Here is a 13775-nt window from a genome sequence, read left to right as displayed (position 1 = left end):
ATTGAATCTGGTAGATTGCATTTGATAGTATATTCATTTTCACAATATTGATTCTTCCTACCCAAGAACATGGAATATATCTCCATATGTTTATGTCATCTTTGATTTCTTTCATTAGTGTCATAATTTTCTGTGTACAGTTCTTTTGTCTCCTTAGGTAAGTTTATTCCTAGATATTTAATTCTTTTTGTTGCAGTGGTGAATGGGATTGATTCCTTAATTTCTCTTTCTGATTTTTCATTATTAGTATATAGAAATGCAAGTGATTTCTGTGTATTGATTTTGTATCCTGTAACTTTGCTAAATTCACTGATTAGCACTAGTAATTTTCTGATACTGTCTTTAGGGTTTTCTATGTACAGTATCATGTCATCTGCAAACAGTGAGAGCTTTACTTCTTTTCCAATCTAGATTCCTTTTATTTCTCTTTCTTCTCTGATTGCTATAGCTAGGATTTCCAGAACTATGTTGAATAATAGTGGTGAAAGTGGACAACCTTGTCTTATTCCTGATCTTAGGGGAATGCTTTCAGTTTTTCGCCATTGAGAATGTTTGCTATAGGCTTATCATATACGGCCTTTACTATGTTGAGGTAGGTTCCTTCTATGGCCATTTTTTGAAGAGTTTTAATCATAAATGGGTGCTGAATTTTGTCAAAGGCTTTTTCTGCATCTATTGAGATTATCATATGATTTTTATCTTTCAGTTTGTTAATACGGTGTATCACATTGATTGATTTTCATATATTAAAGAATCCTTGCATTCCTGGAATAAACCCAACTTGATCATGGTGTATGAGCTTTTTTATGTGTTGCTAAAATTTTGTTGAGGATTTTTGCATCTAAATTCATCAGTGATATTGGCCTGTAGTTTTCTTTTTTTGTGTTGTCTTTGTCTTGTTTTGGTATCAGGGTGATGGTGGCCTCATAGAATGAGTTTGGAAGTGTTCCTTCCTCTGCAATTTTTTGAAAGAGTTTTACAAGAATAGGCATTAGCTCTTCTCTAAATGTTTGATAGAATTCTCCTGTGAAGCCATCTGGTCCTGGGCTTTTGTTTTTTGGGAGATTTTTGATCACAGCTTCAATTTTAGTGGTTGTAATTGGGTTATTCATAATTTCTATTTCTTCCTGGTTCAGTCTTGGAAGATTGAACTTTTCTAAGAATCTGTTTATTTCTTCCAGGTTATCCATTTTATTGTCATATAGTTGTTCATAATAGTCTCTTATAATCCTTTGTATTTCTGCATTGTCTGTTGTAACCTCTCCTTTTTCATTTCTAATTTTGTTGATTTGTTCTTCTCTCTTTTTTTCTTGATGGGTCTGGCTAAAGGTTTGTAATTTTGTTTATCTTCTCAAAGAGCCAGGTTTTAGTTTTATTAATCTTTGCTATTGTTTCTCTCATTTCTTTTTATTTATTTCTGCTCGGATCTTTATGACTTCTTTCCTTCTACTAAGTTTGGGGTTTTTTTGTTCTTCTTTTTCCAATTGTTTTAGGTATAAAGTTAGGTTGTCTAGTTGATGTTTTTCGTGTTTCTTGAGGTAGGATTGTATTGCTATAAACTTCACTCTTAGAACTGCTTTTGCTGCATCCCATAGGTTTTGAGTTGTCATGTTTTCATTGTAATTTATTTCTAGTGATTTTTTAATTTATATTTTGCTTTATTCAGTAACTTGTTGGTTATTTAGAAATGTGTTGTTTAATCTCCATGTGTTTGTGTTTCTTACAGTTTTTTTCTTGTAATTGATATCTAGTCTCATAGCATTGTGGTCAGAGAAGATGCTTGATACGATTTCAATTTTCTTAAATTTACTGAGGTTTGATTTGTGACCCAAGATATGATCTATCCTGGAGAATGTTCCACGTGCACTTGAGAAGAAGGTGTATTCTTCTGCATTTGGATGGAATGTCCTGAAGATATCAATAAGATCCATCTCATCTAATGCATCATTTAAGACTTCTGTTTCCTTGTTAATTTTCTGTTTTGATGATTTGTGCATTGGTGTGAGTGGGGGTGTTAAAGTCTCCTACTATTATTGTGTTACTGTCAATTTCTCCTTTTATGTCTGTTGGTGTTTGTCTTATTGAGGTGCTCCTATATTGGGTGCATAGATATTTATAATTGTTATGTCTTCGTCTTGGATTGATCCCTTGATCATTATGTAGTGTCCTTCCTTATTTCTCGTAATATTCTTTATTTTAAGGTCTATTTTGTCCAATATAAGGATTGCTACTCCAGCTTTATTTTGCTTCCCATTTTCATGGAATATATTTTCCCATCCTTTCACTTTCAGTCTATATGTGTCTTTAGGTCTGAAGTGGGTTTCTTGTAGACATCATATATATGGGTCTTGTTTTTGCATACATTCAGCCAGTCTGTGCCTTTCGGTAGGAGCATTTAATCCATTTACATTTAAAGTAATTATTGATATATATCTTCCTATCACCATTTTCTTAATTGTTTGGGATTGATTTTGTAGATCTTTGTTCTTCTCTTGTATTTCTTGACTATATAAGTCCCTTTTACATTTGTTGTAAAGCTAGTTTGGTGGTACTGAATTCTCTTCACTTTTGCTTGTCTGAAAAGCTTTTATTTCTCCATCAATTTTAAATGAGATCCTTGCCAGGTACAGTAATCTTGGTTGTAGATTCTTCCCTTTCAGTACTTTAAATATACCCTTCTGGCTTGGAGAGTTTCTGCTGAAAGATCAGCTGTTAAGAATATGGGATTTCCCTTGTATGTTACTTGTTGCTTCTTCCTTGCTGCTTTTAATATTCTTTCTTTGTGTTTAGTCTTTGTTATCTTGATTAGTATGTGTCTTGGCATGTTTCTCCTTGGGTTTATCCTGTATGGGACTCTTTGTGCCTCTTGGACTTGATTGACTATTTCCTTTTCCATGTTGGGGAAATTTCCAACTATAATCTCTTCAAAAAATTTCTCATACCCTTTCTTTTTCTCTTCTTCTTCTGGGACCCCTATAATTCGAATGTTGGTGCTTTTGATATTGTCTCAGTTGTCTTTGAGACTAGCCTCAGTTCTTTTCATTCTTTTTACTTTATTCTGCTCTTCAGAAGTTATTTCCACCATTTTATCTTCCAGCTCTCTGATTCGTTCTTCTGCTTCAGATATTCTGCTATTAATTCCTTATAGAGTATTTTTAATTTCAGTAATTGTGTTGTTTGTCTCTGTGTGTTTATTCCTTAATTCTTCTAGGTCTTTGTTAATTGATTCTTGCATTTTCTCCATTTTGTTTTCAAGGTTTTTGATCATCTTTACTATCATTATTCTGAATTCTTTTTCAGGGAGTTTGCCTATTTCCTCTTCATTTATTTGGACTTCAGTGTTTCTAGTTTGTTCCTTCATTTGTATAGTATTTATCTGCCTTTTCATTATTTATTTTTTTTAATATTGTGTTTGAGATCTCCTTTTCCCAGGCTTCAAGGTTAAATTCTTTTTTCCTTTTGGTTTCTGCCCTCCCAAGGTTGGTCCAGTGGTTTGTGTGAGCTTGTATAAGGTGAGATTTGTGCTGAGTTTTTGTTTGTTTGTTTGTTTTTTCTCTGATGGGCAAGGCTGAGTGAAGTGGTGATCCTGTCTGCTGATGACTGGGTTTGTATTTTTGCTTTGTTTGTTTAGATGAGGCATCCTGCACTGTGTGCTACTGGTGGTTGGTGATGTGGGGCTTATATTCAAGTGGTTTCCTTTGTGTGAGTTCTCACTATTTGATACTTCCTAGGGTTAGTTCTCTGGTAGTCTAGGGTCTTGGAGTCAGTGCTCCCACTCCAAAGGCTCAGGACTTGATCTCTAAAATTCAGTGAAGAAACAGCATGAACTTTCCAAAACCATCTATTTTCTTTTCTTTGAAACGGCAGTCAATTCTGGCATTTAAAGACTTTCCAAGTGTTTCATTCAGGGACTTGTAAATCTCACTTATCTTCTCACATGCAAACCTCAAGCTCACCAAAGAGGAAAGTTTTACTTCCAAGTCCCAGTCTTGGTACCACTGAGCCCAGCCCCACATCCCTCTTCTCTCCTTGGTGTTGGACTTTAGACAGATACCTCACTACCTCCCATTCCGGTACCAGAAACTTTACCTCAGTCTTATAACGCTGGATGGATTGTTGGGTTTTGCTGGGAGTTCCTTAAGCCTGTGCGTCAGAAATGGTGCTCTACTTAACTGTCCCTCCATCCCCTCATGAAGGTCACTTGACAGGTGTCCCATGGTGCCTGTCCTGTGCATCCTCATAGCACACTGCCCACTCCCACCATGGGCAGGAGAAGTTATCCCAGGAAACTCGCCTCAGGATGTCACGTGGTCCTTGATGGCATATCCTCAACCTGCTCTGGCCAGGCCCCTGCCATGTTGGTGTGTGGCGATCCTGGGACATATGGAGATTCTGGTCTATGAGGAATCAGAAAGGGAGAGGAGGAAGGAGTTCCAAGAGGGAGGATGTGCAGGGGGAAGGAGGAGAATGAGATGGAGGAGGAGGAAGCACTGAACTGGGTCTCAGTGATCTGACAGGTGGTGGCTGGGTTAGGCTGAGGAGGTCCAGATCATCCAGGTCCGTGGATCCAGGTCCAGCTGGGTTTTGATGGTGGTCCAGGGGATCTAGATGGCCCGGTCTAGTTGGGCTGCAGCTGGGAGGAGTGGCAGTACCAGTAGGGGCAAACCACAGTATGAGCCCTGCCTGGCTCGTGCCCATGGGTGGAGGGTGGCACTCAGGAGACCCATGTAGGATACCCTGCAGAGACTGTCAGCCAGACCCAGGAATGGGCACATGGCTGGATGTGGAGGACATTAAGTGGACTGGAGCCTGTGTTGGGCTATCAATGAGCTGCAAGGAAAAAATGCCTGTGCAACAGGGCGGCTGGGGGTGGGGTGGGGGAATGGAGCACAGGTGGCCTTCTCAGCTGCCTCCACATAGCCCGAGAGCCTGTGCCTCCCAGAGTCACTAACTCCAGGCCTGCACGGCCTGGAGCCAGGGCTGCATGTGGGTTTGGCCCCCCACCCTGTTACTGAGCAAGTGGTCACAGCGACCCTGTCTTTTTGGGCTGTTGCGGGGCTCAGCAAGTTGGACCACACTTAGGACAGGGCACTCAGTGGACATTGGTCAGTACTGAAGCTGAGGGAAGCCTGGCAAGGGGCAGCCAGGCCAGTGTTCATTTCCAGAAGGGGAAACTGAGGCTTAGAGAGTAGAGTGAGTGCATCTGGGCTGGGAATAGAGTCATGGTGAACATGAGGGGCTTTTCGACCACTTCTGACTCCTCAGCTCTCCCATTGTCTCTTAACTCTGCAGAGTGTGGGCAGGGCCTCTCAGCACCTGGAACTTGTCAGAGATTAGCATCTTGGTGCTGGAGGCCTACTGGCTCAGAATCTTCATTGCACAAGATCTCCGTGCCTGTATGCATGTAATTGTGAGCTTTCCCTGCTTGTTTGCAGCTCTGGCAGTACATTGGAATCACGCAGGGGTGGGTTTTTTTTTGTTCGTTTGTTTTTTTTTAACAAATACGAATGTTTGGTCCCAATCTCAGAGTCACCCTTGCCATGGGCCAGGGCTGTGGACTCAGGGACTGTGGATGTACAGCCAAGTCAGACACCTTTGTTCCACCTCACGTGGTCATCCTGAGAGACTGAGTGCTGAGAGGGGCTGGGAGGGAGGCCCCTAGCCCCAGAGATCTCCAGGTGGGCTCGGGTATGGTGGTCTGTACCAGCCTCAGAGGGGAATGGCTTTGTTCTGCCTTCAGAAGAATTGTATTACAATAGATTGCTTCCATCAAGGACTTCAGAATCGAGAGCTGTGTTAAAATAGAACTGGATCGACAGGCTGGGAGCACATAATCCAGACCTGCTACAGCCTGGGAAGGGGGCTAGGTGGCTGGGGGTCCAGGCAGAGTGGTGTGTGGGTGGGGCAGTTGTGGCCAGATGGAGACAAGTTGAAAGAGATGCATGACTATTGACTAGTGAAAACACCCAGAATCAGTACCACTCTCTTTTATAGAGGAGGAGACACAGGCCCAGCAAGGTGAAGGGTCTGTCCAGAGTCACACAGCAAACCAGTGACTCCAAGGGGGTAGGGCTGGGCATCTGGTGGTGGTGGTTAACTTCAGAAGGGTACCCTCTTCCTGCAGAGATGGCAAGGCTCCTCTTTGAGGGGTGTCAGCTTCTGGCTTGGCTGCTGCCTGCCTGGGACCCCATGATGTGAAGGTTCTGAGGCTCAGGGTGGGTTCAGTGGGGGAGTGTGGAGTTTGAAAACCCACCTCTGCCTTCTGTTAGGCTTTAGATAAACTGGGAAGGCCTGAACACCTGCACTAGTCTGCCTTTGGGTCCAGCCTCCAACGTCACTTCTTCCCCTTTCATCCAACTACTGTTAATGAATTGAGTCTTTAATTATTATGGAAAGACTCATCTCTAGTGATACTCTTGGCTCTGAAATATACTTTGTCCAGTATTAATGTAGCCACTCCACCTTTCTTTTGATTAGTGGTAGCATGGCATATCGGAGAAGGCGATGGCACCCCACTCCAGTACTCTTGCCTGGAAAAATCCCATGGATGGAGGAGCCTGGTGGGCTGCAGTCCATGGGGTCGCGAAGAGTCAGACACGACTGAGCGAATTCACTTTCACTTTTCACTTTCACGCATTGGAGAAGGAAATGGCAACCCACTCCAGTGTTCTTGCCTGGAGACTCCCAGGGACGGGGAAGCCTGGTGGGCTGCCGTCTATGGGGTCGCACAGTCATACACGACTGAAGTGACTTAGCAGCAGCAGCAGCATGGCATATTGTTCCCCACCTTTTACTCTGAATCTATTTGAGTCATTTTAAGGTAGGGTACGTATAAATAGCCTGTGATTGGATTTTTGATTTTGCCTTTTGATTTCATCTAATAATCCTTGTTTCATTTTTTGAATTTTGGCTATGCCCTGTGGCATGTGGCATGCGGATCTTAGCTCCCTGACTAGGGGTCAAACCTGCACCCCCTGGAGTCGAAGCTTGGAGTCTTAACCACTGGACTGCCAAGAAAGTCCTAACAATTTTTATTTCTCTATTGAGGTGCTAAGACCATTTACTTTCAATGTGATAATTTATTGATATGGTTAGTTTTAAATCTACCATGGTACCATCAGTTCGTGCCCCCACTTCTCTCTTTTTCTGCCTTTTTTTAGACTTTGTATTTTTTTTTTTCCACTTTTTTATTTCTCCTTCTTCTTCCCCTTCACTAATTGGCAGTAATTATTATTGATTACTTTAGTGGTTGCTTTAGGATTTGTAGTATCTTTAACTTATCACAGTCTAAGTGATATTATATCAATTCATGTATAGAATAAGAACCTTCCAAACCTTTCATTCCTTCCCCTACCCCCCTCCGTCCACCTTGGCTGTGCCACATGACTTGTGGGATCTTAGTTCCCCAACCAGGGATTGAACCCAGGTCCTGGCAGGGAAAGCACTGGGTCCTAACCACTGGACCACCAGGGAATTCCCCTTTTTCCTATTTTTAAATGAGTCATTGCTCTTGTTTAATAGCCATAAGAGTTCTTTATATATTTTAGACACAAACCCTGTATCAGAGATATGATTTTCATATATTTGCTTTCATTCTGTGGGATGTCTTCACTCTTTTGATGGTATCTTTTGAAGCACAAAAGTCTAAAAATTTGATATAGTTCAATTTCTATATTTTTCTTTTGTTTGTATTTTTAGTGCCATATGAGAAGACTTCATCTTATACAAGGACACAGTGACTTTCTCCTATATATTTATTCTATTTAAATATTTTATTTATTTATTTTTGGCTCTGTTGGGTCTTTGTTGCTTCATGCAGGCTTTCTCTAGTTGCAGAGAGCAATGAGAGCTACTCTCTAGTTGCAACATGCGGACTTCTCATTGCAGTGGCTTCTCTTGTTACAGACCATGGGCTCTAGGTACTTGGGCTTCAGTAGTTGTGGTGTATGGACTTATTTGCCCCCATGACATGTGGATCTTCCCAGACCAGAGATTGAACCCATGTTCCCAGCATTGGCAGGTAGATTCTTAACCACTGGACCACCAGGGAAGTCCTCTCCTATATTTTATCCCACTGGAACCCATCTTCCCTCAGCCTCTCCACTCCCAAGACCCCCATCTCTCTGCATGCTGCCCTCCCTTGCCTGCTTCTTTCCATGCCTCACTAGAGGACTTCTTTCTATGACCCCTCTGGTCCTGTCTTGGTGACATCTCAATGTGCGTTCCGTTTTCTGCACTGGCTTCAACCTTCTTGAGTTACATGGAGGCCAAGGTGATGGAAGAAGACTCCAGGGGGCAGACCTTGAGGGGCATCAGCACGAACCTTCAAGGGTCATGACAGCACCTAGCCTTCCTAGTGATGCTCACAACTCTCTCCTCTCTAGGGGAGTCTCCCCCGGTGGGTGGCTGCAATGAGAAGCGTATGTTGGCCATGCTGCCCCGCTGTGGCAAGACCTTCGCCGAAAAGATGAAGAAGGTAGAGGTCTGGAAGTGGTGCAACCTCTCGGAGTTCATCGTGTGAGTGTCCCTGCCCATGCCCTGCCCTTGCCCTGCCCACAGCGCCTGTGCTCCTCAAGTTCCGAGGTTCATTCCAAGCCTCCCAGCCCCTCACTCCCCTCACTGACCACACAGGCTGCTCCAAATTGAACACTCCAGGTTGTGCATCCCCCACTCTTCTGAGTGTGGTCATTTCTCTGGGAACCACCGACACCCACTCCCCTTCCTGAATGTGGTTGGTGCCCTGCCCTGGGGTGCCTGCCTCTCTTCACGGTCCGTGCTGGGTGGAGTTGTCATTTTGGGTTTTCTTCACAGCACCAGCCAGGGCTGGGTGGGTAGTCAGGACCATTGGACCACAGAGAAACTGAGTCCCATTGGTTTCTACCTGGTGTGGTGGGGGCCCCACCACAGAGGGCCCGACTTTCTAGAAGCTTCTGAGATATTTTTCATCTCCTGTGATCACACCCAGCATCAAGTGTCTAGGTACACCTTTCACTTCCTCGGAAATCACTGATGGCCTGTGCCTACCTTCCCCCACTTCTCACTTAGAAGTCTCTGTCTGGCACAGTACTGGTGGCTGCTGCATTCAATCTGTCCTGTGGGCCATGCCTGCCTGGGACCCCTGGATTTCTATCAGTTGCATCAGCCCTTTCCACCCCAAGACCCTGGCTCCTGTGCTGTCTGTTCCCAGTGGTTGTTCTATGGGCTTCCATGGCCATCTCCCTAGGGGACAGTGGCTCCTTGTGGGCACATCCACAGCCCCCTCGTGGACTCCACACATAGCTGTTCACTGAACCAAATGGAACACAATTTCTGTGTCTGCTGGGAAAGGGGAGGGGGATGTTCAGGAAGGGCCTTGGCCAGGCTTCTTATTGTCCTTGGAACCTGAATGCCAAGCCCAGAGTGGACACACAGGGGTGGAGGTTTAGGGAGGAGGTGTGAGTTTCCTGTCCTGGGCTTCTGTCACCTGCTAAAGCCTCAGTGAGATTAAACAGACATCCAGCCCCAGGGCTGGAGAACAGTAGAGGGGTCAGCCCGGAGGGGGTCTTGGAGGAGAGAGGGGCCGATGTCTACTGGACTAGGGAAAAGTTTGCTGGCGGAAGAGGGAACCTGCCAGGGGCAGTTTGCCTGCCTTCTGGGTTCCACATCCCAACTTTCCCCTCTGGCCCATGGCTGTGTTTTTGCTCATTGTGAGAGCACCCCCAGGGGCTGGAGGGAGGGTGCTCTGGGAGACAGACTGAAGGGAGAGCATGGAAAGGGGTGACCAGAGTAGCTTGGGAAGAACAGAGCTTGTCGTGACCCTGGTTCCATGATGTCACACAAATGGCAGCTTCCTTGGGAAGAACACCGTGATTTTATCTCCAGTTTGAACGCAGGCTGATGAGTTAACAGCACCTGGGACTGTGTGTGGAAAGGCGTGCATCCCTGCCTCATCTGCCTCCCCAGCCCTGGGAATGGCGGGGTGCTGGCTGTGGGGGTGGCCTCCTGCAACTGTTGCCTTGTGCCTGAGCGCCTGACCTTTGCTGTCTTTTATTGTAACAACATTTTCTGTCACAATAAGGAGTCAGTTCCCAGTGATCTTGAGAAGGAGCAAGCGTGGGCAGTCTGCCCAAACCCTAGCCTTTGGGACTCACCTGTGACCTCACTGAGAACCTACTATATGCCAGGCACTTACCAGAAGTGTATTCACAGCACTTAATTTGGTCTTTTCACCAAGGTGGGGGCTTTCACCTAATAAGGTCCATTACCTTATTGGGCTGAGAATTATGAACCCCATTTACAGGTGGAGAAACTGAGGCTCATGGAGGCTAAGCAATGTGGGCAAAGTCAGGAAGATGGTCAGCCAAGCTGAGATGGGAAGATATCGGTTCCACATCCTGAGCCCTAAGCTGCTATCTCGTGCTGTTTTCTGTGCATGGGGGTCACACGGGCCTCAAATCACCCTCCGCCTCCTGCTTCTTGTACCTTGGCTCAGTTGCTCCGAGCTCTGGGGCAGGTGGTGGCTCTGCAGGTGTCGGGTTAGAAGCTCTGGGGTGGCAGGCCACTCATAGGGCCCAGTGGGAGGGGTGGGTCTTGAGGGTGATGGTTTGCCTGAGGACCTGGTTAGTGAGGCGACCCAGAGCCTGGACCCATCCCAAGGACCACATCAGGGCTCTGCACATGGATTCCAGGCTGTAGCCTTTGTTTCCTGCTCTCTTTTGCCTTGTGCGGCTCTTCCTTGCCTGCGTTACCTGAGGGGTGTGGGCAGATGTGTGCCTGACCAACCAGCCAAATGTTTGGGCTGGGAAATCGGTTGCCCCAGGGCCACCAGGAGGGGTGGCGAAGGGTCTGGCTGAATGGATCTGCTGCCCTGTTTCCCACTGCCTTTCCAGGCAGAGATAAGGTTGTGTACAGGAAGCTCCTGCAGGAAGCGGATCCTTCCTGTTGCTCAGGCCACCCTTCCTGGGTCAGTACCGGAAGGAGGAGTGTGGTTGCAAAGCCTCGTTCCCACAGGGAGCTGAGGCAGGAACCCCTTCCTGCCCCAAGCCTGTCCTGTGTGAAGCACTTTGCCAGGTGGGCAGTGGTCGGAGCTGGCACACTGAGGCAGATATTCAACCAGTCTTCTGACCAGAGCATCTTGAACAATGGCTTCAGTCTAGGTCAGCAGCCCCAGAGGCCAGTAATCCTCGGTCAGTGGGCTTTGGGGTTGAATTCTGGGGACTGCTAGTGGTAACACTTGGTTGGCCACATGGACCATCAGGAGCCTGGCTGTTTGATGGATGTGGCTCCTCATTCGCGGCTTGCTAAGTGCCTTTCCAGGTTTGGTCAACACAGACAGGAAGACCCTGGGCAGAGGGGGTCCCATGTCCTGTCAGGTGGGGGCTGAAGAAGGTAACTTTGGAGAGGAAGACAGGTTGGGGCTGGGCTCACGGGTGGGATGCCCCCCCCACCTCCCCGCACCACCCAGTCAGGTAAATGAAGGCAGGTTAACTTGACTGGGAGGCAGCCGGCCCTTGGCCTCAGGGAGATTTCTTCCCCTGCTGCTGCTAAGTCACTTCAGTCGTGTCCGACTCTGTGTGACCCCATAGACGGCAGCCCACCAGGCTCCCCCGTCCCTGGGATTTTCCAGGCAAGAACACTGGAGTGGGTTGCCATTTCCTTCTCCAATGCATGAAAGTGAAAAGTGAAAGTGAAGTCGCTTAGTCATGTCCGACTTTTAGCGACCCCATGGGAGGCCTATATAGTGGTCCTAGGTGAGAAGGGCCTTGCAGGTCAAGGGGCTGTGACCTTTGGCCTTGGAGAAAGAGCCCAGCCTCAGAGTGTCCTCTGGGAAGACCTGGGGGTGCTGGCACCCTGGGGGCTGAGTCCAGACCTGGGGTGTTGGGAGTTCCTTTCCTTGTAGGGAGGAGGTGACAGTGTGGATGACCACGATGAGGGCAGGGATGATGTACGAGATGCAGACGGGGGCATGGGGTATATTTTGGGGAGTTTATGGCCTCAGAGTTTCTTGCAGGGTATGGGGCCACCACGCAAAAGAACCTCAGGGCAAGGACACCAGGGGGATGGATACTGCCAGACCAGCAGGCCCAAGAGAGATTGTAGCATGAGGCCACTGTTCCCATGTGGCCTGGGGCCATGCTGAGAACCGGTGGCCACACAGCACTGCCTCCCACTTTCCTGTAAGTCAGGGCCAAAGTTAGAAGGGGTGGGGGAGCTGAATGGTCAAACTCTCTGCTTTCATAGGTACTACGAGAGCTTCACCAACTGCACGGAGGTGGAGACCAACGTGGTGGGTTGCTACTGGCCCAACCCCTTGGCTGAGAGCTTCATCGCCAGCGTCCATAGGCAGTTCTTCCAAAACTGCTCGGTGGACAGGCAAGACTGGGAGGACCCCCCAGACGAAATTCTTATCCCGCTGATCACCGTGCCCGTCCTGCTGACCATCGCCATGACTGGTGTGGTGGTGTGGCGCAGCAAACACACCGAACAGGTGTTGTGAGGGCCTGGTGAGCCCCAGGGGCCATGCCTGGAGAGATGGAAGAAAGTTCTGCAGGGCTGATTGAGCTGGTGCTTCAGCTGCCCCCGAACCTTGCCCCGGTGGTCTTGGGCTGGTGATAGAGAAAACGTGCTGTGGCTGGAGCTTGTGTGCTGGGCACAGATCACCGCTGCTTCACCTGCGCTGTCCCAGGCTGGGCTGGGGCCTCTGGTGTTCCCAGTACCAAGTCCCTTAGGGTCCTGCCCTGGCCTGACCTTGACCCCACTTCCCAACTGACTCTACCCCTGACCCCGTCTCCCACTCTGACCCCACCCCTGGTCCTGGCCCCACCTCCTACTCTGACTCCACCCCCAGCCTTGGTCCCACCTCCTAGTCTGACTCCACCTCCCACTCTGACTCCAGCCCAGGCCTGACCCTACCTCCTACTCTGATACCACCCCCAGCCTTGGCCCTACCACAGTGTCTCTGCTCTGAAAAGGTGTGCCTATTCCCACCCTACTCCAGTACTCTTGCCTGGAAAATTCCATGGATGGAGGAGCCTGGTAGGCTTCAGTCCAGGCGGTCGCAAAGAGTCGGACACGACTGAGTGACTTCACTTTCTTTCATTCCCACCTGTCTGGGGGTGGGGCAGTAAAGAGTGTGGGAGGGGGCTTTTGTGGGTCCTCGCTTTGCAGGCCTTGAGTCCTCTTGATGGAGAGCCCACTTAGAGAGAATCTGGAAGACAGAATTGAACTGGGAGCTCCAAGGAACCACAGGATAGCTTGCGACGTCCGGTCTGTGGCCGCAGCTGGTGTGGGCCTCCTTGCTAATGGACCCCTCTGTGAGCAAGGCCTCGGAGTAGGGGCCTTGTGCGCTCTACTGGCTGAGCTCTGTCTGCTGTGCCTTTGCTTTCTGTGAGTAAAGAGACATGCTACTTCTGGGATTTCCAGTTTTATTTCAGGGAATTCACAGAGACTCTGCCTGGCCTCTTAGAACTGGCAAGTCCCCCAGGCTCATTTTACAGACGGAGTGATTGAGGCTCCAGGAGGTCAGAGGTCAGAGCAGCAAAGACAGCCTCAAACCAGGGGAGTGTGGGCAGGTGGGAGGGATCCGCTATCCAGCTCTCAGAGGTTTTGTGCTTCCCACTGGCTCCCTGCGCTTTGAGGATGGAGGGGAGACTTCATCTTTCCGGCATTTCGAGGTTGCATCGGGCTTGCCAGGACCCCTGCCTGGTCCTGGGGACCAGGGAGCAGCTGGTGGAGGCGCTTTGTCTGCAAGCTTCTCTCTGGTCCCCGGTGGCGTTCCAGTTCCCTAGCCGATGCTT

General features: G+C 47.9%; 1 protein-coding gene across 1 annotated transcript in view; it reads left to right on the top strand.

Moving 5' to 3' along the window:
- RAMP3 (receptor (G protein-coupled) activity modifying protein 3) overlaps positions 1-13389 on the top strand; it is a 23122-nt gene extending 9733 nt beyond the window's left edge. Inside the window, exons 2-3 of the mRNA XM_010829023.1 lie at positions 8385-8517; positions 12220-13389. Coding sequence (XP_010827325.1) covers positions 8385-8517; positions 12220-12475 — 389 coding nt within the window. The 3' untranslated portion in view covers positions 12476-13389. The remainder of the gene's footprint in view (positions 1-8384; positions 8518-12219) is intronic.
- The last annotated feature ends 386 nt before the right edge of the window (positions 13390-13775 follow it).

Source organism: Bison bison, unplaced genomic scaffold (genome assembly GCF_000754665.1).
Source record: "Bison bison bison isolate TAMUID 2011002044 unplaced genomic scaffold, Bison_UMD1.0 scf7180017864499, whole genome shotgun sequence".
NCBI classification, from domain to species: domain Eukaryota; kingdom Metazoa; phylum Chordata; class Mammalia; order Artiodactyla; family Bovidae; genus Bison; species Bison bison.
Note: the sequence above shows the minus strand (reverse complement) of the source record. Positions and strands in the feature narration are given on the sequence as shown.